Source organism: Mesoplodon densirostris, chromosome 2 (genome assembly GCF_025265405.1).
Source record: "Mesoplodon densirostris isolate mMesDen1 chromosome 2, mMesDen1 primary haplotype, whole genome shotgun sequence".
Lineage (NCBI taxonomy): Eukaryota > Metazoa > Chordata > Mammalia > Artiodactyla > Ziphiidae > Mesoplodon > Mesoplodon densirostris.
The window spans coordinates 59,195,913-59,219,405 of NC_082662.1; the positions used below are offsets into that span (position 1 = coordinate 59,195,913).

The 23,493-nt window shown below is 38.8% G+C and overlaps 1 protein-coding gene across 1 annotated transcript; it reads left to right on the forward strand.

Moving 5' to 3' along the window:
- Positions 1 to 830: 830 nt before the first annotated feature.
- Positions 831 to 22,286, forward strand: DYNLT5 (dynein light chain Tctex-type family member 5). Its single transcript, XM_060084400.1, has 4 exons — positions 831 to 949; positions 16,324 to 16,415; positions 21,108 to 21,232; positions 22,083 to 22,286. Exons 1-4 carry the CDS (start codon positions 831 to 833, stop codon positions 22,284 to 22,286), a joined length of 540 nt encoding a protein of 179 aa, XP_059940383.1.
- Positions 22,287 to 23,493: the final 1,207 nt, after the last annotated feature.

Genomic DNA, 23,493 nt, shown 5'->3' on the forward strand with positions numbered 1-23,493 from the left:
TTTTTTTTTTTTTTTTTTTTTTTTGCGGTATGCGGGCCTCTCACTGTTGTGGCCTCCCCCGTTGCGGAGCACAGGCTCCGGACGCGCAGGCTCAGCGGCCATGGCTCACGGGCCCAGCCGCTCCGCGGCATATGGGATCCTCCCAGACCGGGGCACGAACCCGTATCCCCTGCATCGGCAGGCGGACTCTCAACCACTTGCGCCACCAGGGAGGCCCCTTAATTTTTAAAGTAATAGCAACAACAACAAATGTTAATTAGCAAAATATCATTGAGATTAAATTTGGGGAGGCAATAAAAATATTGTTTTCTGGTGTAGGATAATATCGTTCTTCTACTTATGGCTATCATTTCTCAGTGACTTTAACCTCTTCTGCAGTTAAGTATTTTTGTTGAAGCTTAATATATGCTTGTGTGAATTAAGTATGCTATTGCATAAATAAAAGTTATCAGATGGGACTTTCCTGGTGGTCCAGTGGTTAAGACTCCGTGTTTCCACTGCAGGGGGAGCGGGTTCCATCTCTGGTCAGGGAGCTAATATCCCGCATACCATGCAGTGCAACCCAAAAAATAAAAATGAAACAAAAAAGAAAGTCTCTACTTCTTATAAATAAATTCTGAAATTTTTTTTAAAGTTATCATATTTCCAGTTATACTGACCAGAATAACAACATACACTAAAAATCACTCTTAAGGAAACCCCACTTTCCTATTCAAAAATGCTTTAAAAAAAAGTATCTGTGTACTTTATTTAGAATGAGTCTCTGTGTTATACAAAAATATTTTCAGATCTTTTGTTCAGTATTTTACAGAAGTTTTCTTCCATAGGTTATGATGATGTCAGACATTGCTAAAGACAGAACGGCTCATTTACTGAAGAAGAGGGGCAGTGTGTCTTCTTTAAGTAGCCATGAGTTCCGGCGGAAAGAGCCTCGTGGGCGCACCAAAGAGTGAGTGACTGGATGTCTATTAACACACTAAATTATTTAATAAACAGGTTCATAATATTTATCTGGAGGGAAAAAACGCACTTCCTTTGGGACATAAAAAAGGAGAAAAATGGGCAAGTACAAGGTTTAGGTCATCTTTGGGGGCCATATTTTTTAAAAGAACGAGAAAAAATGGTAACTAGATTTATCGTGGTGATCATTTGGAAATGTACAGAAATACTAAATCACTGTGTTGTGCACCAAGAAAAAGAAGAAAGAGAAAAAGAACAAGGAAATTTAAGTGATAAGTTGATCACAGCAGCATTTTTACTATTTCAGAGACTATCCCAAAAACTCATCTACTGAAAAGAATGTCATATGCAATGTAAACCAGCTACTTCTTAAGTGACTCCTGAATTCTTCTCCTCAATATTATATGAATACATCATTTTTGCATTTTTTAATCAATATATACATATACAATGCATTTAGCATTATTTTAAACAAATTTTGTAATGTATTTTCATAGTCTTTGTGCATATCCTTTTAAATGGTTACATAATACAATATTTTGTCAGCTTATAATTCTGGGTTAGCTAACCGTTCCCCAATCATTGAGCATTTTAAGTTTGTTTCCACTTTTTAAATTTTTTACTATATAAGAAGTCTCTGATTGTTTTCTTCCCCGAAGTATAATTAGTGGGTCAAAGGATAATAAGTACATTTTTTGGCTCTTGCTACATATTGCATTTGCTCTCCTAAAAAAGATGAATTAATTTTTAATAGTTTCATGGCATTTTTTTTGACTGCCATCGGGAGGAAAACCAAACAAATTATTCAATGCAGAGGTCAATTAATTTATATTATAAACTTTCCTTCTTAAAAGTTTCTACAAGATTGAAAGATATAGCAGGGCTTCCCTGGTGGCGCAGTGCTTAAGAATCCACCTGCTAATGCCGGGGACATGGGTTCAAGCCCTGGTCCAGGAAGTTCCCACATGCCGCGGAGCAACGAAGCCCGTGCGCCACAACTACTGAGCCTGCGCTCTAGAGCCCGCGAGCCTCAACTACTGAAGCCCGCGTGCCTAGAGCCCGTGCTCCGCAACAAGAAAAGCCACCGCAATGAGAAGCCCACGTACCGCAACAAAGAGTAGCCCCCCGCTCGCCACAACTAGAGAAAGCCCGCGCGCAGCAACGAAGACCCAATGCAGCCAAAAATAAGTAAATAAAATAAATAAATAAATTTAAAAGAAAGAAAGAAAGATGTAGCATATTAATCCCCATGACTGGGAAGCAGGAGCTGGTGTGTCTGTTGGAACAGAGACCAGAAGAACTGGAAGAGATTTACGTTCGAATTCTGAAACCAAATTGTTCTGCTCTCAGAATGTATTAATACACTTACTCAGAATTCTAGTTTTCAACACTAGATGATTGTGGATTACAAGTCCTGTACAAACTCTCTCTTTTACAGATAGGAAATATAAAGGAGTAGCAATCTCAGTGCACATCAGAAGTAAAGCTGGGAGAATAATTAACCTCTATAGCTTTTGCTTCTGATCCTAAGTCATTTTGGCTGCTATTTCCAAGATTTAAGTGTAAGAGTTTTTTTTAATTATTTTAAAATAATTGTTAGCTTAAATTCAACTTTTTAGAAGCAAATATTATAATAATAATCTGACATAAATCCTGGTCCCATGATTTAAAAAGCACTGTTCTTATCCAAAAACTAAACTATCATCCCTACTTGCTTAAGTTTCATTTACTTCTTCCCTTTCAAAGCAAATTAGAAATTCAAGTATATAGAATCAGAACATGGCCCAATCTGAAGAATTAAAGATCACTCTTATTTTATTGATGAAGTATAAAAACAAATTAAAAGGTAACAAGAACACAAAAATAGTTTTAGCAACACATGAGGAAAGATTTTTTTTTTACTAACAAATACATTTAAGTGATAATTATCTTGATATATTTCAAAAGTAAAAACAGGGACTCTCAAACAAAATATTCAGAATGGATCCTCTATTGGAGCATTTTTTATTAAATAGCAAATGAACAGATTCCAAGCACTCTTGCAATGCAGGGGCCATTTAGGAGGCTGCCTCCTAACCCTAACTCCCACTTATTTTCCATTGTCTTCATCCTTGCCAGGGACCAGAATGTATGGGTTATTCTCCTTTCTGAAATGGGTCTTCAACTAGTAGAAAAACTCTGAAAACTTAGTGGCTATCAAATGCAGCATTGTTTCGAATTTGCAGTGTTTTTTTGGAAAAACATATACCTTTCACTTGCAAGTTATCTCAAAACAATTTTTTGAATAGATTAATTTCAATAGTATAAAGCATATGCTGAAGTATATTGAGGACTTAATACATTATGTCATTTAATCTCCCCAGCATTAATCCTACTAGGTAGACATCATTCTTACCATTTTGCTATGAAATAGCTGAGACTTATAGGTCAAGGAACAATTTAAGGATTAGGATACAGTCCTAAATCATGAGTATGGCCAAAAGGGTCCACGGACTCTTGCCTTCTTCTCTAGTTCCGTCTTCCCCACTATCCTGCTTGTATCCTACTCTTGGGCCATTCCCACCTTCCATATTTACAATCCCTCAGTGCTCTGCCTTGCCTCCAGCCATTGCCTCACGTTGCTTTCCCATGGGGTATCCTTGTCTGGAATGCTCGTCTTACACTCTGGCTTCCTTCTTTTCCTCCTTCAGAATTTAGCTCCATCTCCAACTCTCCAAGAAGCTCTCGATCACAGTTTCCAAAACAGTTTCATTTTGCCTGACACACAGCAAGCCAAAACGCTAATATGCTGAAGTTTGCAGCAAAGAGTGTTCATTCGCAAGGCAGCCAAACGAGGAGATAGGAGAACAAATCTCAAATCCACCTCCTCAAAGCCAAGGGGATGGGGAGTTTATGGGACAAAGAATAAAGAAGCAGGGTGGTATGAGGCGTGGGGAGTGTGGGGAGGGTGAGGAAAGGTGATTGGGAAAAGATGCAGTAATTGTTGTTCCGTGCAGACGTTTCTAGCCTACAGCCCTCTGCACGTTCTGAGTGTGGAGTTTTGGGCCCTCTGATGTTAAAAGGTCACTGATTGGACACTAGCGTCTGCCCAGTGAAGGGTCAGTGGTCCTATCCAGCCTTAATCAGCTGACCTCGAATTAGATGCAGCTGACTCCAAGTTCCTAAACAATAACTTGGGCAAACATCTTATTGTTTAAGTTAGGCACCGCCTGGAGGACATGCAAGTCTTAAAACAACCTTGATTAGCGAAGGCAGGTGAAATGGATGTAAGCCACGGTTTCATAACTACCCAACTACAACCGCTTCCACTTCCGACTGGGTCAGATGCTCTTCCTTTCTGCTCCTGCTGCTTTCACCTTCTACGTGGTACTGTATTTGGGTGTTTTCTTGTCTATATCTCTCATTAGACTGTGGACTTATTGGCCTTTATAACAGTAAACACTCTGATAAGGAGGGCAAAGAAGCATAGGAGGTAGACCTACTTGGAAAACAGTTTCTTAGATGTGGCCTAAGATCAGCATAAGCTCATCCACGTTCTTGGTTTCTCTGTGGTCTTCTATAGAAGTAACTAATGCTTAACATTGATCCCTGGGCGTAATGGATACCTGAAATGCCTTCTGAATTGTAAAAGGAAGATTGAATTTATATTCAATATAATTATTGTTAATTGTTTTTAGATTTGTCTCTTTAATGTAAATTATGTTTTCATTATGAGGTAATTTTTATGCTTTATTCTTTAAAAAGAAGCATTTTAAGCTGGTTTTTACTATCCCAACATCATAACTGTTAGTGCATTGGCATATTTCTTCCTATAGATACCTAGTTGTCATCATACTTTATCTATAATTTTGAATTTTGTTGCTTTTCAGTTAAATAATTGATAATAATAAGGGTGCTAAGCTAAATTTTACTGAGCCCTCACTATGACCTCATTTAAGTTTCAGAGATGCACTGTATCAGGAGTTGGCAAACTATGACCCGAGGACCAAGTCCAACCTGCCATCTGTTTTTGTATAAAGGTTTTCCCATGGTTGAAAAAAAATCAAAAGGAGAATAATACTTTTTGTCATGTGAAAATTATAAGCAACTCAACTTTCAGTATCCATAAATAAGGTTTTTACTGGACCACATCCATACTTATTCATGTATGTATTGTCTCTGGCTGCTTTGACACCATAATGGCAGAGTTGAGTAGTTGCAATAGAAGTGCAGGGCCTACAAAGTGGAAAATATCTGCTATATGGCATTTTACAGAAATATTTGCTGACCCCTGTTCTATAAGAGAGATGCTGTTAGCATCTTCATCTTACAAATGAAGAAACATGCTTAGAGAGGTTGAGGCTCCAAAGCTACAGAAGCAGCAAGTGGCAAAACGGGCTTTTGTTTACAGTCAAAAATTTTCATTCTGTGAAAATTGGCTATCTACGTGTAACTTGCATCAATTAAACTCTTCTACTCATTCACTAGAACCTTCTGTTTCCCATCCATGGGTAAGAGCAGGTATTTACAGTGACGTCTTTCTTGTTGGAAACAGGCTTTGGCAGCTTTCAAAGAGTATTTGAACAGATGTGCTGCTCTCATATCCTTAAAATGGAAATAGAAGCCTGAGATTAAATTACTTTCCCAGGATAATGTGACATGATATCCAACCTTCTTATCTCTGAGGCCAGTAGTTCAACTGGTAGGTCAAGCCTAAGACTGAAGACTGAAGAGTCTCTTTTGCCTCAAACCAAAATTACAGTGATATCATGAACCAGAATTTTGATGGATCTCAGAGCTGTCCACTTGAACCCACTGGTGGCATCTAATGCAGTAGTTAGGCCACATTATATTCTTCCACTTATTCATTTATTCAAGGTTTATTAAGCTTCCACTTTGTGCCACATGCAAGGCATATAAAGGTGACTAACTGTAGGGTTGTTCTTCTCTAGAGAATCTCATTTTTCAAGTAAACTTAAAGCCACATGATAATCATTTTTTGGAAAAAATGGAAAAGATTACATTCATTGCTTCATTTGAAATAAATGTTTATTGACCAATGAGTAGGTGGTGAACCACACAGAAATAATCTGGTGGGAAAGGCAATGAACAAGTCCTTTTAAATGTGACGAATTTATTCAATGATTCCAACCTATACTACTTGAGCCGCTTATGTGCAGTTAAAAATGATGTTGCCTGGTCTGTTTCCTCCTTTTGATAAGCTCTATTGCCATCTGAATCAAACTAAATCCCCCAACAAGATCTGGATGAGACACAGCTTCCCTCCAAAGAGAGAGAAGCTTGAGAAACTGCATTGGCCATGTTCCTAAATTAAACCAAAACAATAGCTAATATTAAGTTGTGCTTAATAGATACATCCCATACAATATCTATATGAATCTCATTAAAACCCTGTGGGTTAAGTAGAGAAGGTACTTTTATTATCCCCATTCATCTCATGTATTATCTTACTTCTCAGGAGCCGAGATGAGTTGAAACTATTCCTCATTTCATAGCACATTGTCATCGCTAATATGAGTAGGACCCCTCATTTGCCTGATTACCCCCTTCTTCCCCATCCTCACTCCCACTCTCATCTCCCAATAGGCACCCACTCTGATGCACAAAATACTAAATATACTACAAGAATATACATACTTAAATACTATATTATATATATTTTTAATTTTCTGTGTATTATGATGTTTTGACATCTTCAAAAACCTTCCTGGCTGAGGAGAGGCTGCCCCCCGCACCAGGCGTAGCCAGTTATTAAAGATAGTCAAGGACTCAGCAGGGAGCATGCCTTTAATAGGCAAACTAACCAACTGGCATCCTGACCCGTTCTCTCTGGCCCCCCACACATCCCAGGAGGCAGTATTTCTCCACCCTAATCATCCCAGTGCCAAGTACCAGGCAACTAGGGGCCCTTCCTATAGCTTAGAGCCCACTGAAATTATTCAGGCCAGGCCAATCCTGAGCTGTTTTCCCTGTACCACTTTGCCTTTCCCTGGGAAACCCCAGTAAAGGTCCCTGGCTCTCCCTTGCTCCCGTCTTCTGCCTCTTGACCACACTGGCATTTTTCCACATGGTCCTGTGTGGCATGTTGTGTCTCTTGCCTCTAGGACCTGTGAGTATAATAAACTGTTTTCATGAACCCATCCTCTGACTCCTTCTGTGACTTCACCTGACTGACTCTCATAAAAAATTACAGAACAAGTACTTAAAGATATGCATTTTTTACTTACATGAATGGTACTGTGCCTTAAATCTCATTTTGTTTGCTCAATCTCATATCTCATTCAATAATTTTATTTTTTTATGTTTACTCATGTGACTATGGATGTCTAGCTCTTTGCTTCTTACTGCTGCATAGTAGTCCTTAATATACATCCATCACTCATGCTCTTATCCATTCCCCTAAGGATGAACACCCAGATTGGTTTTCCCTCCCTGCCAAGGTATGCAGTGCCATGTAAAACATCTTTGTACATAACCCTTCATTGGCATCTTTGTGAAAAGTGCCCTGTGAATGTGATCCCAGGTAAAGGCATTCCTGTTAAGGAAGATTTGAATTAATGGTGAAATAATTCATAGATGAAACTGCTTAACACAAAAGCATATCAATATTTCTCAAATTAATCTACAAATGCACATATCTCAATCAAAACCCATTTGTACATTTTGAGAAACTCAACAAACCATTCCTAAATTTTATAAGTAGGGAAAGAATTCTGAGTAACTAAGTTAACTTTGAAGAGTGAACATAGAGGAGGAATTTACTCTATCAGATATTAAGATATACCACAAAGCTGTAGTAAGTAAAAATAATCATAAATACAGGAATAAACAAATAGGTGTAGAAATAGACAAATAGAGCAATGGAATACATAGAAACGTTAGAAGTAGACCTATGAATATATAGAACATAATATATGAGCAAGGGAAAATGATGGGTTTTTTTTAACATCTTTATTGGAGTATAATTGCTTTACAATGGTGTGTTAGTTTCTGCTGTATAACAAAGTAAATCAGCTATACATATACATATATCCCCATATCTCCCTCCCACCCTCCCTATCCCACCCTTCTAGGTGGTCACAAAGCACTGAGCTGATCTCCCTGTGCTATGCGGCTGCTTCCCACTAGCTATCTATTTTACATTTGGTAGTGCATATATGTCCATGCCACTCTCTCACTTCGTCCTAGCTTACCCTTCCCCCTTCCCATGTCCTCAAGTCCATTCTCTACGTCTCTGTCTTTATTCCTGTCCTGCCCCTAGGTTCTTCAGAACCAGTTTTTTCTTTTTATTTATTTATTTATTTGCAGTAAGTGGGCCTCTCACTGTTGTGGCCTCTCCCGTTGTGGAGTACAGGCTCCGGACGCACAGGCTTAGGGTCCATGGCTCATGGGCCCAGCCGCTCCGCGGCACGTGGGATCTTCCTGGACCGGGGCACGAACCTGCGTCCCCTGCATCGGCAGGCGGACTCTCAACCACTGTGCCACCAGGGAAGCCCTAGCACAATTAGGGATATACATGCCCTATTATCCCCATATACTGAGGACACTGAGGCTTGTTGTGGTAAAGTGACTGGCCAGTGTAACACAGTTCCCTGATGACAGAGCAAATAATCTGTGGTTCTCTGACCCTAGAATTTAGAGACCTCATGAAAGTATTTTTATTTATTACTAGCTAATTGTACCCCACTACCCCTGCCAGATTCATACGTTGAAGTCCTAATCCCCAATACCTCTGAAGGTGACCTTATTTGGAATAAAAGATAAACTTAATTACCTCTTTTTTAAAGAGGTAATTAAGTTTAAATGAGTTCATTAGGGTGGGTTCTAAACCAATGTGACTGGTGTCCTTATAAGAAAATGAAACTTGGACACCAACAGGCCTGGAGGGAGGTGATGTGAAGATACACAGGGAGGAGATGGCTGTCCACAAGCCAAGGAGAGAGGCCTGGAACAGATCCTTCCCTCATGGCTCTCAGAAGGAAACAATCCAGCCAACACCTGGTTCTCGGACTTCCAACCTCCAGAAGTGTGAGACAGCAAACTTCTGTTGTTTAAGCCTCCCAGGCTTGGTACTTCATTATGGCAGCCCTGGCTAACTATTGCAGTGCAGCTGACCCTTGAACAACACAAGTGTGAACTGTGCAGGTCCACTTACACGTGGATTTTTTTTTTTTTACACGTGGATTTTTTTCAATAGTAAATACTGCAGTACTACATGATCCATGGTTGGAGCTGTGGATGTGGAATCAAGGATACTGAGGAAATGCAACCATGGATACTGAGGGCCGACCATAACTTCTACTGGATTTTCCACTGCAAAGAGGGTCAGCACCCCTAACCCCCACGTTGTCAACTGTATCTCTGAAGGAGTGAATGGAATAGCATGAGCTTAGTCAGGGAGTCGAACGGGTGACTCAGAGGCCTGATCTGCCATCACTGGCTGTGGTCAATTCCAGTGTGAGCACTTACAATCTGCTGGTCTTGCATACGTTATTAAGCCTTCTTTGCCTCAGTTTCTTCCTCTATAAAATGGGATAAAAATAATAGCTGTCAGTTCGGGCATGTTGAGAATTTATTAAAATAATACATGGAAGCACTAGAATAGTTCTTGGCACATCAAAGAACAGAGCAAGTATTGATTATTATTATTACATAGAACTTTGGCATCAAACTAGACCTGAGTTTGAATCCCTGATCTTCTGTTAACTTAACTAGCTACTATTTAATATTCTTTGTCTTAATATATTATCTATAAAATGAGAATAACAATGACTTCATCACTGCATCATGTCTTTTGTTTACTGAACACATTTTTGTTGCCTGGGTTACTGGCATTGTGCTATGTCCCAAAGATGCAGTGGTGAACAAAATAGACTGTCCCTGAACTTGTGGCATTGCCCTTGTCAAGATCATAAAGACTTTCACATTGCTGATGCAGTGGTCAGTCCTTCTCAATCTTCTTCACTGGTCCCTCCTCTTCTCCCCAATTTCTTAATATAGGAGTGCCTCAGGGAGCACTTTTTCCCTTTGTCCCCTTCTTCTCTTGTCCTACACTTGCCCCTCAGGAATCTCCTCCAGTCTAGTGACTGAGACATGGTGCTATGCCCCCAGATGTATATCTCTGGCCCACACATCTCTCCCAAACCCCAGACTCATAACTGACTATTGACCCCTCACTTCAGTACCTAGCAGACATTGCAAACTCAACATCTCACAACTTAACTCTTTAACTACCTTCCTTCCCATTCAAGAGGAGATTCCGTTGGATCAATTTTGAAAATATATTCAGAACCCAACGACTGGGACTTCCCTGGTGGCACAGTGGTTAAGAATCTGCCCGCCAATGCAGGGGACACGGGTTCCAGCCCTGGTCTGGGAAGATCCCACATGTCGTGGAGCAACTAAGCCCATGCACCACAACTACCAAGCCTGCAAGCCACAACTGCTGAGCCCACATGCCACAACTACTGAAGCCTGCATGCCTAGAGCCTGTGCTCCTCAACAAGAGTAGCCACCTCAATGAGAAGCCCACGCACCGCCACCAAGAGTAACCCCCGCTCACTGCAACTAGAGAAAGCCCGCGCACAGCAACAAAGACCCAACTCAACTAAAAATAAATAAATAAATAAATAAATAAATAAATTTCTTTTAAAAAGAACCCGACTACTTACCACTTACTCCCTGACTTGGTCTGGGTCACTGTATTAGCTTGAGCTGCCATAACAAAATACCACAGATTGTGTGGCTTTAACAATAGGAATTTATTTTCTCACAGTCCTGGAGGCTGGAAGTCTAAAATCAGGGTGCCAGCTTGGTTAGGTTCTGGTGAGGGCCCACTTCCTGACTTGCAGATGGCCATCTTTTCACAGTGTCCTTGCATGGAGGAAAGAATGCTGCTGTTTCTTTCTTTTATGTAAGGAGCCCAGTTCTATCAGTTCAGGGCTTCACCCTTACGACTTCATTTCACCTTAATCATCCCCTTACAGGCCTTATCTCCAATATACTCACATGGGGTGTTAAGGCTTCAATCTATGAACTTTGAAGAGACACAATTTTGTTCCTAGCAGTTACTGCCATCTCTCCCCTGGGTTACTATAAAAGCTTTCTAACTGGAATCCCTGTGTTTACACATGCTTCCCTATAGCCTATTCTCAGCACAACATTTGGAGTTATCATTGTAAAATATAACATGGATCTTGCTATTCCTCTGCTCAAAACTCTATAAAGGCTCCCACTTTATCAGAGTAAAAGCCAAGATTTTAAGATGGCCCACAAAACTCTACATGGTTCAGCTACCTGACACCCTGGTAACCTCATCTCCTTCCACCCTCCTGCTTGCTGCCTCTTCTCCAGCTACTCTGGCCTCTATGCACTTCTTCAAAAATACCAGGCAGCCTTCTGCTCGAAGCCTGTGCATGTGCTTTCCTCTCCCCGACACACCCTTCCCTCCGACATCCACATGGCTCATTTCCTCACCTCCTCCAACTCTTTGCTCAGGGAGATCTATCTTGATCATTCTGTTTAAAATTACACACAACTGCCTCTCTCCCATCCACGTCCAAGCTCCCTTAACTAAGCTCTCCTTTCCCGTGTAGCATTTATCATCTTCTAACGTAGTATATAACTTACCTGTTTAGTATTTTATTGCCTTTTTTCTGTCTCTTTTCACTAGGTTCCATGAGGGCAGAGATTTTAATTTGTTTTTGTTTTCTGGGGTTTTTTTGTTTTTTGTTGTTGTTTTGCGGTTTTTTTGTTTTTTATATGCCAGGGACCTAGAATAGTACCTGGCACATAGCAGTCACTCAATAAATATTTTTTGACAGTAGAATGAATAATTATTATTTTATACTAATTCCTGAATACAAACAGGTTAGGTTCACAGGTCCAAGTATGTAAGTCCAGGGTGACTAAGGGCTTTCATCTTGCAGACATAAGATGCATTTACAGCAAAAAGAAAAATGTTTGTTCAAATTTTTAAAACAAGGTATTCTTTACCTTCTTGCTGAAACATTCCATTGTGTACCTATTAAAAAAAGAAGAAGAATATTATCATTTGTGTTGAACATCTGTTGGAACAGACGACACTCCTTGATGATCTCCATGGCACTGTAGGGGTAACCATGGCACACACACTCCCAGCCTCACCTCTCTGATGATTGTCAAGGGTAATGCGACTTTGAACTGTGCATTCATCCAGGAGCTGCAACAGAAGTTTCATCAGCTGCTCTTGACCTTAACCTCACCTTCTCTTGGATAAAGAGATCCAACAGTGGGCTTCAGACACTAACTTTGACTTTCTATTCACCCACTCAAAATTGTTCTACTTTGTCAGTCACATTTCCTGGATTATCTTCAATCGCTTCAGAGCTAGACATTTCACAGGTTGCATGGTTCATTCTTTGTCCTTCAGAATCATTCCTACTCTTAAAAATGTATCCCACAAGAACACATATCATGTCATTTTATCTCCTCTTTCATTTTTTTTTTTTTTTTTTTTTTTTTTTGCGGTAGGCGGGCCTCTCCCGTTGCGGAGCACAGGCTCCGGACGCGCAGGCTCAGCGGCCATGGCTCACGGGCCCAGCTGCTCCGCGGCATGTGGGATCTTCCCAGACCGGGGCACGAACCCGTGTCTGCTGCATCGGCAAGCGGACTCTCAACCACCAGGGAAACCCCCATTTTTCACATTTAAAAAAATCAACTACAGCATTCCATTCGCAGTGAGATCATATATCTAAGAAGGATTATTATTATAAACTAAGGAAGGCCCGGTCATAGGCAACAGAAACTCATCCACGTGTAATGTGAAATATACCCAATAAATTTGTTTTGCTGTGAATACAGCACTGGTAATTAAAATTATAAATTTGCTCTTTGAAACATCTCACATTTTTATCTTTAAAAATTTCAAAGGGCTTGAATAAAGCTGTTTATCAATAGAAAATATGTACATGTTTTTCTAAGTCAGTATTCTGAACTGACATTGGTAATTTCAAGCATTTTTAATATTTTATGTCTTCTTCTTGTCTTTTTTCATGCAATATATATTATATTTTTTCTGTTCAACTTATTCTCTTTTCTCTCTCCCTTCTTCCAAGGCATCTCATTCTAATATAGGAACTATCAGATATCAGTTTCAAAAAATACCATAAATAGGGTTTTTTAAAAAGTAAAATTTTTCTATAACTTACATGAAATTATAGTCTTGGTTGATACATGGTCAGATTTCCAATGTACAGAAATCAATAGACTAACCAAATATTTTCCTTCTGTATGATAAGGGAAGCCAGGTTAATATATCTGAAATATCTGAAATCTCTGAAATCTCACTCCTCATCTCTTCCACAAAATTAACTCCAAGTTTTGTGCTCTATTACTTGCAGAATCCCACTTCCAAACTCTGTATCAGTTAAAATTTGTATCAGTTTTATCTAATGCTTCTTATAAAAATCTTTTTATAAAAAATAAAAACAGTGGCTTAAACAAAATAGAAATATATTTTCTCTTACATAAAAGGAGTCTAGAAGGACTAGTCTTCTAGCTTCTGATCTGTAATCCATAAGGTTATCTCAAGATCCAAGATAGCTGCTGAGCTCTTGCCATCATATCCACGGTCCAGTCATGAACATGCCCCTGCTGGTTGACTTAGTTGGTTGAATTAATTCTCTCAGAATTTTCACCCGTAACTTCCACTTACATCTTATTGGCTCATAAGCCACATGGCCCCAGTAGCACTAAAGAGTCGAAGCATTTGTCTTCAATTTGGAGAGAAATATTCCCACAAACTTCTGGTTCTGCTACCAAGGAAGAAGAGAACAACATCAGAGAGCAAATGACAGTCCCTGCCACAATGGTCATTATAGTTTTCTTTATAATGATGGAATATTGAAAGCAACCTAAATGGCCTGTTTAAATAAAATGCAGTATGTTCATAAATTAAATACTGTCTTGATATTTAAAACATGGATGCAGATTACTATTTATTGACATAGTTATCTGCTATATATTTCTGAGTGAACAAAAAACAGCATCTACAATAGATCCCATATGTAAAATCATGTCTGAAAAGTTTTTTTAATATTATGAGCGGTTAGATAATCACTGAGGTTAGTAATTTTTTGTGTAACTTTACTTTGTTCTTTATACTTTCCTGTACGCTTTGAAATTTTTACAATGAGCATACACTGTTTACAGATTGCTGTAGAAATAAAAAGGCACTGTACAAAATCACCTTCAGTATTCCAAAAAAAAGTCACTCTAAAGAACTTTCTATTTGCACATCAATGTTCAGCCAGTGGGGTTTTGAAGCTGCCCTTATGACAGTTACCAATATCATACTGATAATATTACAAACTGCACTGGATATCATTTTTTTAGTAACATGGCAATGCCAAAGCAAGAGTATCCAAAGCAAAAAATCATTACTTGCTTTTTTGTGTTAGACTTCTAACTCTGCTAATTTGAGTTTTATACAAACTCTACTTCTCCCTTATGAGTTTTTAATATGGCGTTTAGTAGAAAAGAAATAGGGTTTTATTAACATCTTCTTATGTTTCTGCAAGTAACTTTTAATTGCAGCAATTAATTATTTCAGGTAGTCATTGCCCCTATTTCCATTCTATCCGATATGATCATATATGAAACTTTGTTACAGAGGTAAATAGAGTATTTGAAATCTAAGTCTGCCTTTTATATGTATATGCAGTTAAGTACTTTGCCAGTTCTCTTTATCACTGAAATGGGCAGAATAATGACTCTTTTACTTCCTTAAAGGTGGTATTTTAAAGATAAAATGAGACAGTTGATGGAAAATATTTTGCAGAAAAAAAGTAGCATATACAATATTGGGGCAGGCTGGCTTATCTTAAAATCAAGGGGTTTATGCAACATTGGTTTTTCTAAGCAGAAGCTACCATCTTTGGCGCTGCTCACAACACCTGCAGCCAACGTGGCTAAACAGGTTGGTTGATACTTCAAAGGGCAGCAGAAAACTGAGGAAAGCAGGTGTTATAAGAATGGAGACTAACTCACTAATCCAGAAATCCATTGTGGAAAAGCAGCCATAATGTCTTACATCACTTTCTTGGGCTGGGTGGGTAAACCTTAATTTATTGTTTAAATTGTATTATATGATTTTTAAAATATAATATCTGTGATTTTCTTAAAATAGCAATTTGCAGGAAGCTCACTAACTCCCAACAGCTCAAAACTAAGTATTTAAAACTCCTTGCAGAGAGAAAAAAAAGTCCCCAAAGATTAAGAACAAATATCTCATTCTCATTTAATTAAAGCAAAAACTTAGCCTTCTTATAAAAGTAATCACTCTGAAAACACACACACGCACACACACACACTGTTATATCATCTCCTTTGAAATGATATGTCTTAACCTCCGTTTCACAGGTGGAGAGAACTGGGGTAGAGATCTGAGACTGCCATTAGTGACGGCTGAATTTTCTCTGATTAAGTAGTGCTGGAGGGACTTTAGGGGTTACTCTTCATTTGGGTCTCCTGTTCAGCACCTGGATAAGCTTTTATTGCCTTGGTAACCAAGCCAAAACCCTTTCTTAATGTTGAAAAGGGTGATTGATGCTTATTGATTACTATAGTTTGGGTGAATTGCGGTTTCTCTCATCATGTAGATGAGTTTCTCGTTTTTCTTTTTTCTACTAAAGGGATTTTGTGAGGTACATTTAATAGTAAACTCCTTATAATCCCCCATGTATGTAAAGAGCTTGTTGCCCAGCATTTTAAGCTTCCTCACATAATCCCCAGTCCCTTTTGTGAGTTCTGTCCACTTTGAGGAGAGACTTTTGCACCTGCAGTAGAGATGCAATTGACAATAACTTTTGAAACGTGTACAGTCGGCCCTCGGTATCTGCTGAATATTGGTTCCGGGAGCCCCCCATGGATACCAAAAGCAGTGGATGCTCAAGTCCCTTATATAAAATGGCGCAGTACAGTTGGCCCTCCATATCCATGGGTTCCGCATCCACGGATTTAACCAACTGAAATATGTGATTGGGTGAATCGCTGGATGCGAAGGGCTGACTGTACATACTCCGTTAGCCCACAGATGGAACAACCCATGAATACTTTCGTGATAATCAAATGCCCCAGGCACTGTACTGGGCTTCAACCCAGTACACTTGAGACCTGCTCCAAGTGACTTCTCTGCACTGGTAATATTTCCATCTCTAAAATGTTTTAGATTTTAAATGTATTACCAGGATATTTACAGGGGACTCGCTTGAAATATTTTTAGAGAAAACATAAAACTTTTGTCACATTTTTGCTAAGAGCAACATGGTGTTTTGCTATTATTGTTATAGTAACTGTTGAAATTTGTTTTCTCCTTGCTTTTAGCTCTCTGAGTACAGTGTCTTATATGGATGAACCTAGCCAGCGTGATGATGCCTCTCACCTCGCAGTTCAGATGGAAAACACCTACCAACTGGGTGTGTCATTTTATCACTCCATCCTATTTAAGACTTCTAATTTCATGGGTGATATTTACTTAAAATAATATCTGATAACCTGGCATTATCTTCAATGCTAGCACAATATAAGGGATCTTAATTAATTGGGTGCTTTGGTATTGCTTTAATTTCTTCCTCTGCAAAGTGTGACCAGTATCCATTACCTACTTTTCTTTATCAGTATTTTCTAAATACCAAGCAAGTCACTGGGTGGCACTGAGGTGTAGTTGTATTACTGAATTAAGGAGTTCATTGGGTATTTCTTGTGGAGTTTTTTATATCTACTTGAGTTAAATGAAAGAGATATGCATTATAGTTTTATCAAACAAAACCAACCAAGGTTGCTGATGGGTGGAGAAAAAAGCCTTAAGGCAAAGGCAAATGATTCCTGGTCCCCTGTTGACAGAGATGTTTATCTTTTCCCACAGAGGTTTTGGGTCTTTGAAAACAAAAATCTTTGCACCTGCCCCTATACTCCAGGTGGAGTCCACAGTGACTATCATTCCCCATTCACATTTCTTCATAGAACTACTTGTTTTCTCTAAATGTGTACCTTCTCACTATTATCTGGATCCATATATAATTACTGCTGTATAGAAATTCCGCAGAGACTTACCAGTGACCAAAGGAAGACTCCATAGGCCAGAGTGGTTTCATCTGTGGTCAGTTAACCTCAAGAAAATTATAGACCATCAGCACATCCCATTAGGCCTTCTAGCCAGTTTTCTACAGTAATCCCCAAGAAGACAAGGATTATAAGGCCCCATAATTAGTCTGTCTACTGGTATTTTCACAGTGCCTATGGTAGACAACTAATATTCCTGCCAACCAAGATACATTTATACTCCTCTGGTAGCCTTACCCAGTTTCCTTTGGGGGAGCCCGACCACTGCCATCATTATCACTTTTGGTCCATAGTATCCTCCTGAAGCTGACACTGGCTTCAGAGTTGTAACGGTGACTGACTTGGGGATTTGGTCAAGGCCATCAAAGCCTTTGAGGTTCAATTCAGAAAATGTTGTTTGGGCTGTTGAAGAAGCAGTTCATATCCTGAAACTTAAAAGAATAAGGGCTTATGGCAGCTTTGGCCATCTTGCCCTCACATGAAGCCTGAGACCAAGTCCTACATCCAGCTGTGTACTCTTAGACTTTTCAGTTAGGCAAACTAAGTTTGGGTCAGGTCTTCCTGTAACTAAAAGAGCTTTGCCATTCAGTGCCTATGACTCTGGGCTCTGCATGCTAGAAGGTTTTGAATCTGATTTTCACAAGATAAAGCATTTTAAATATGAAGCCCTGTGTTTCTTCTTCAAAAGGATCTATTTTCATAACATTTCTCCAAATAAACTAAATTGTCTAATCAGTTTTAGAAGTAATGAGTGTTGAAGCAAGTTAGAAAAGTAATTTTAGAAATAGCTTAGTATAAATTATTTTCCATATTTTCTTTCAGAAAGTCATGTGAATTATTCTTCTGTGATTAAAGTCTTCTATACATGACAATCCATTTTTTAAGCAGTTAACTAGCTATTTTGTTAATAATCAAAAATGTATTTCCACTTCCACTTGTTTCTGGGTTTATTTTGCCTCTGAAAGAAGATAGTCTGTGGGCCTTTGGCAAAGATTTTCTCCTATCTATACAATGAATACTGACCAGAAGAGTGAGGAAAATATCAATCACCAGTATCACTGTGTTTACTTTTTCACATGCATCATGTAAACGCATCTTAAATGTTTAGCATGTTTGTCCTCCCTATATCTAAGTAATTACAGCCACCAAGAATGAGATAAATCATAATTTTTAAAAAGGGGGAATGGAAGAATGAAAATATATTTCTTATAATAAAAGCCACTTACCTCTTCCCATTAATTAATTACTGAAACATGAGTACAGAAGAAAATACGGGCTGTAGGGTCCAATGTATATGAATCTGAATACTCATTTTGCCTATTCCTAAATAAATGATGTTTGAGCAAGGGATTCAGCATCCTTGAATCTTAGTTTCTTCATCTGCAAGTAGGGATACTGTGAGAATTAAATGAACTATTGTATTTAAATTGCTTCCCCATTCAGTATGTTATTGCTTCTCAAACTGACTGATTCTAGGTCTTCACCTTAGATCACTAAGAAGAAAAGCCTTCTATGACATCCAGCATAATTTCCTATTAAGTATGGAATGAGTTCTCCACAGGACTTTTTCTGGAGCAATGACTATAGAGGTACCTGATTTTTTAAAAACACTGTGAGCACCATGTCACACAAGGGGCCATCTTTGCTGCCACATCAAGACAGTCCACCTGAAGCCAATTACTGAAAAATAGAATCTAAAAACAGAGAGAGAGACATCGTTTGAACTCAACTCCCATGAGATGAGCAGGCCCTGTCACCAGATGCTTTGTTGGACAGAGTCCGCCAGTCTCTCAGTGCTGACTTTGCTCCACCCTACAGGGTCCTTCCCGCCTGTGGAGGCCTCACTACATCCCTCCTTACACTGTTGCCCATCTTGCTGCCTTCTCAGCAAGAGCAATCCCTATCTCTTTGCTCAGAATAAGGTGGCAACAATAACAGCTACAACACTTTTAATAACAAAGCTCTAATGAGTGGTTTTTTTGTGTGGCAGGCACTATTCTGAGCATTTTAAATACTTTGTCTCATTTAATCCCAACAAAAAACAATATGTGATAATTCTTATCACTATCCTTATTGGGGAAGCTAAGACACAGATATATTAAATAACCAAATTTTTATCTATTCTCTCTTAAATCTATTTTTATGGACAAGTTTCTCTTTCTTTTTTTTTTTTTTTTCCATCCTGATACTTCTTCAGATCTTTGCTTTTTGATTTCTAAAGACATTTTTTCCTCCTAAAGAAAAAAATTTGCTCTAAAAAAAAGAAATGAAAAAAAGCTTAGGCATTAGTTGATTGTGAAAGCTTCAGGAGCTTGTTTTGGAAGTCAACTGCTGAATATTGACTCTCTCTCTTTGCCTCTCAGCATCCCAGCCTGAGTAAGGCAATAGATAATTCTGGCTGTATAGGGCCAAGGTCACAAAGAAGTGAGAAAAGAAAAGTTTGCTACCATATTTAAAATTCTTTTCAGAATAGAATCTTGTTAATGAGATTAAAAAGACAAACCTGAGCAAAGTGCAGAAAGGGCATTGGTGCAGCTGGACAGTGGGAGCTACTAGAAACTGGGACTCAGGTGCCCCCAGGATTCCATCTTTCCAGCCCTAAACTGTGTGAGGCTCCTTCTCTCACCGTGGCCTGGCTGCCTTCCCACTATGAGAAACAGCCTCCAGCAGTTCCTGAGAGTCACATGTCATAACTTTTAACACCAAAAAGAGACACTTTTTTTTTTCCTAGCTCCAATGTAAAATAAAAATTCCAAGAAATGACTCTAATTGGCCTGGCTTGGGGCAAGTCCATCAAGGGCCAATCAACCATGACCTGGACTTGAGCTCAAAGAAAATGATGGTAGAGCCTAAAGAACCACATGGTTAGAGTAGGAAGAGGACCAGTTCCTCCCATTTGGGAGATGCCGTTCCCAAATCACAGGGAGGAGTACTAGGCATAGGTGGACAAATATATGCACTGAAAGAATTTACTATTTTCTGAAGGGAACAATGCATACGGTCGCTATAATACATGGCCAAATTAAGTTCCATGTGAATGATACTGGTCAAGTTAAAGTAAATGCCATATGAGTGCTTGGTAGGAAGGAGTGAAAAAGAGAGGTACCAGGGCCTCCCTGGTGGCGCAAGTGGTTAAGAGTCCGCCTGCCGATGCAGGGGATACGGGTTCGTGCCCCGGTCTGGGAGGATCCCATATGCCACGGAGCGGCTGGGCCCGTGAGCCATGGCCGCTGGGCCTGCGCATCCGGAGCCTGTGCTCCGCAACGGGAGAGGCCACAGCAGTGAGAGGCCCACATACCGCAAAAAGAAAAAAAAAAAAGAGAGGTACCAATCTAAAGGACATAGTCTATTTAATTTAGTCCAAGCTGGTAGTATCATTTTTTAATTTCTTAAGTAGGAAGGGAGAAACCACTCTCAAATTTAGCCTCATTTCACTAGCGTATGCAAGTGGAAATCTTCTAAAACATCCACAGGATGGTGACACAGTAGGTGTCTGGGAGCTTGCCTACTGGGGCTGGTGCCCTATCTCTGATCCCATGAAGCAAGAGCAACCAGGACCAACCCTTCATAGGTTTATAACTGCTTGTTGTTCTCCTGTAGAACAGAGATTCCTGCTGACTAAATACTGGGGTTAATTTTCATACTCGTATCAGATGTCTCTGTTTTACTTGTCCACATTCATTCCCCAGGCTGATTTCAATTTAATTGAACAATTCATATATAATCATCAAAATAAAAATACTATTAATTGAGCCCCAGGAGGCTGACCTAACTCAACTCTAGGCACGGGCTGTCACCTTCTGGTTAAGTTCAGCCATCGGGAAACTTCAGCAGGAAGAGAGGAGTGTGAACCCTTGGCTTTGGGCTCATCTTGGGCTGTTTGCATCTATCAACAGAAGGGCATAAGCTACTCTTAAGGGAGCCCTCTCCACATGGCTCTTCTGGGATCTAGTTCCCTTCTCAGACCCCTCTTTCAGTTAAGCTATGGGGTGGATGGATGTGAGTTCAAATTACTTCTTTGAAAGAAATTCCATCTGTATTTTCAGGTCCTACCAAACATTTTCCTGTTGTCACTGTCAATCATATACTGAAAGATGTGTTAACTAACTACCTACAAGAAGAAAAATATGAACCAGAGCTCTGTAGACAGATGACTAAAACGATTTCTGAGGTATGCGTGTTATTTCCCAAAGTGTTAACTATGATGAGAATATTTGTTGAAAGCACAACCCCCTACTTTTTGATGAAGGCAATTAATTTGCAGTAGCAGTAAAACTGCTTATTTTTATTTTATAAAAATATTTATTAGGTCATATTCTATGTGTGTCTGTGTGTGTGTAAAAAGCCTTTGTCTAATACAAGTATTATGTGCATCAGTTGCATGTATTCTGTTTAAGAAATGTATAAAACTGCCCCATTTATTTAAAAATTTTTATTGTAAAAAATACATTTTAATAATCATTTTGTCTTCCCCAAGTCACCTTCTTTGTATGCCATCAAATGCAAACACTGTGGCCTTTAAATACCTTTCTATTTTTATCAAGTAAAATGCTGGCACTCCATCAGGTTTTCTCTCCTTTCTTTTTTATTACAAACTCTCTAATAAGCATTCATGATTAGTCATATTACAGGAGACTCCAGCTGTATGGTCCCTTAATTAGACATGAACAAGAGGGTATAACTCAAATGCCAACATTCTTTGAAGGGAAGCCATCTCAACATAGATTTTCAAAGAATGTAATAAATCCATTGAACTCTATTCTCTGGATTATCATTTTTCCATGTGCCTTAGAAAATGTAGATTTCTTGCTGGGGCTATCATTTTGTCCCTAAATGTCCTGTCTTGTGAGGACAGTGCTTGAAGGAAATTATAGCTACCATTCTACAACAATTAAAAGGATCCAAAATGTATCATGCTGTTTTCTTCAATTAAATCCACTATATTTATGAGGAAAATTAAGACTCTCACATTTCAATGTGACTAAGTGAGGGCTTTTTTTTTTTTTGCTTTTAATTTCTAGATTATTAAAGCCCAGGTGAAGGACTTAATGATTCCACGATATAAGCTAATTGTGATGGTTCACATTGGACAACTGACTGGCCAGAGCATACTGATTGGAAGCAGATGCCTCTGGGATCCTAAAAATGATACCTTTGCATCTTACATTTTCAGAAATTCTTCTCTCTTTGCTCTTGCAAATGTCTACACAGTTTACTTTGAGTGACTGAAAACAAGAAATCTAGGTCGTACTTTTTAAATCAAGAAATAGGCTGTATCTTTGTACACAAGTTTCACTGCCCAGATGTTTGAGAAAGACACAACACTAATATTTCAAACAATTGGAAGTTTGGGGACTTTTTCATACTCTTGTAAGTATGAAAGAGTATACTTACTCTTTGGGGGAGAGAAAGTGGCACAAGAAAGAATCTTGTTTATCCAAAGAAGGAACTAAGTCTTGGTTCTGCTGGATTGTTTTTTCATAGACATAGATTCTTATTAAATATTGCCTTGGGTACTAATTATTTTAATTACACTTTAATTAGAGAGTTAGAATTCCCTGCATTATTTTTTTAATGAAGAGAAGTCTTAAAAAATATGGCTATATACCCTGACCAATAAATGATGGTAGCATATTCAATGTGGTATACACAAATGATCAATGGTACTCTGTCTCCGTGTTGTGTATAAAAGAATACTGGTTTTCATTTTGTACTTAATAAGTTAAGCAGCATTCATTAACTGCAATTATTGTTATATGTACCTGACAGTTGAAACTGCTAATGTAGAATTAATGATTTCATAACAATTATCATAGTCCCACAGGACTGCTAGCTAAAACTAGAAGTTCTTGTGGGTTGCCTGCACTTTACAAAATTGTGGGAAAACCAAATATTAGCTCTTCAATAATGGAAACAACAAAATGAACAAAGGCTTTTTAGGGCACTGAAGTAGAGGTTGTGATATTAAATATACATGATGCTTAATAGTAAGTGTATCTGTAACCTAAAATCGTGTATTGGAAAGAGACACTGCTTTTAAATATACACTGCCTGATACATCTTTCAATAGGTTTCCTAGGCTAACAGACTTTTACACAAATTATATAGCTGGCAGCTTAACAGATAAAACATGTGTATTTACTATTTTGTTCCTATGAATTTAATACTAAAGTGACCCAGTGTGGTTTTGAATGGATGGCACTAAAATTTACAGGGCTGCAATAGCTTATTATTCTGTGGGTTAATGTCGTGTATAACATGGATCATTTATTTTTATGGAGATTTCAGCCCTTTGTGTGCATGTAAAATGGTGCTGTGACATTGTTCTTGGATGGTAAGTGGTCTGCCTAGAGGACATTTGTTAAAGGTCAAAGATGAAGTGTACACATATGGAGAAAATTAACAGCTCTATAGTCCTAAGGAAAAAATGAT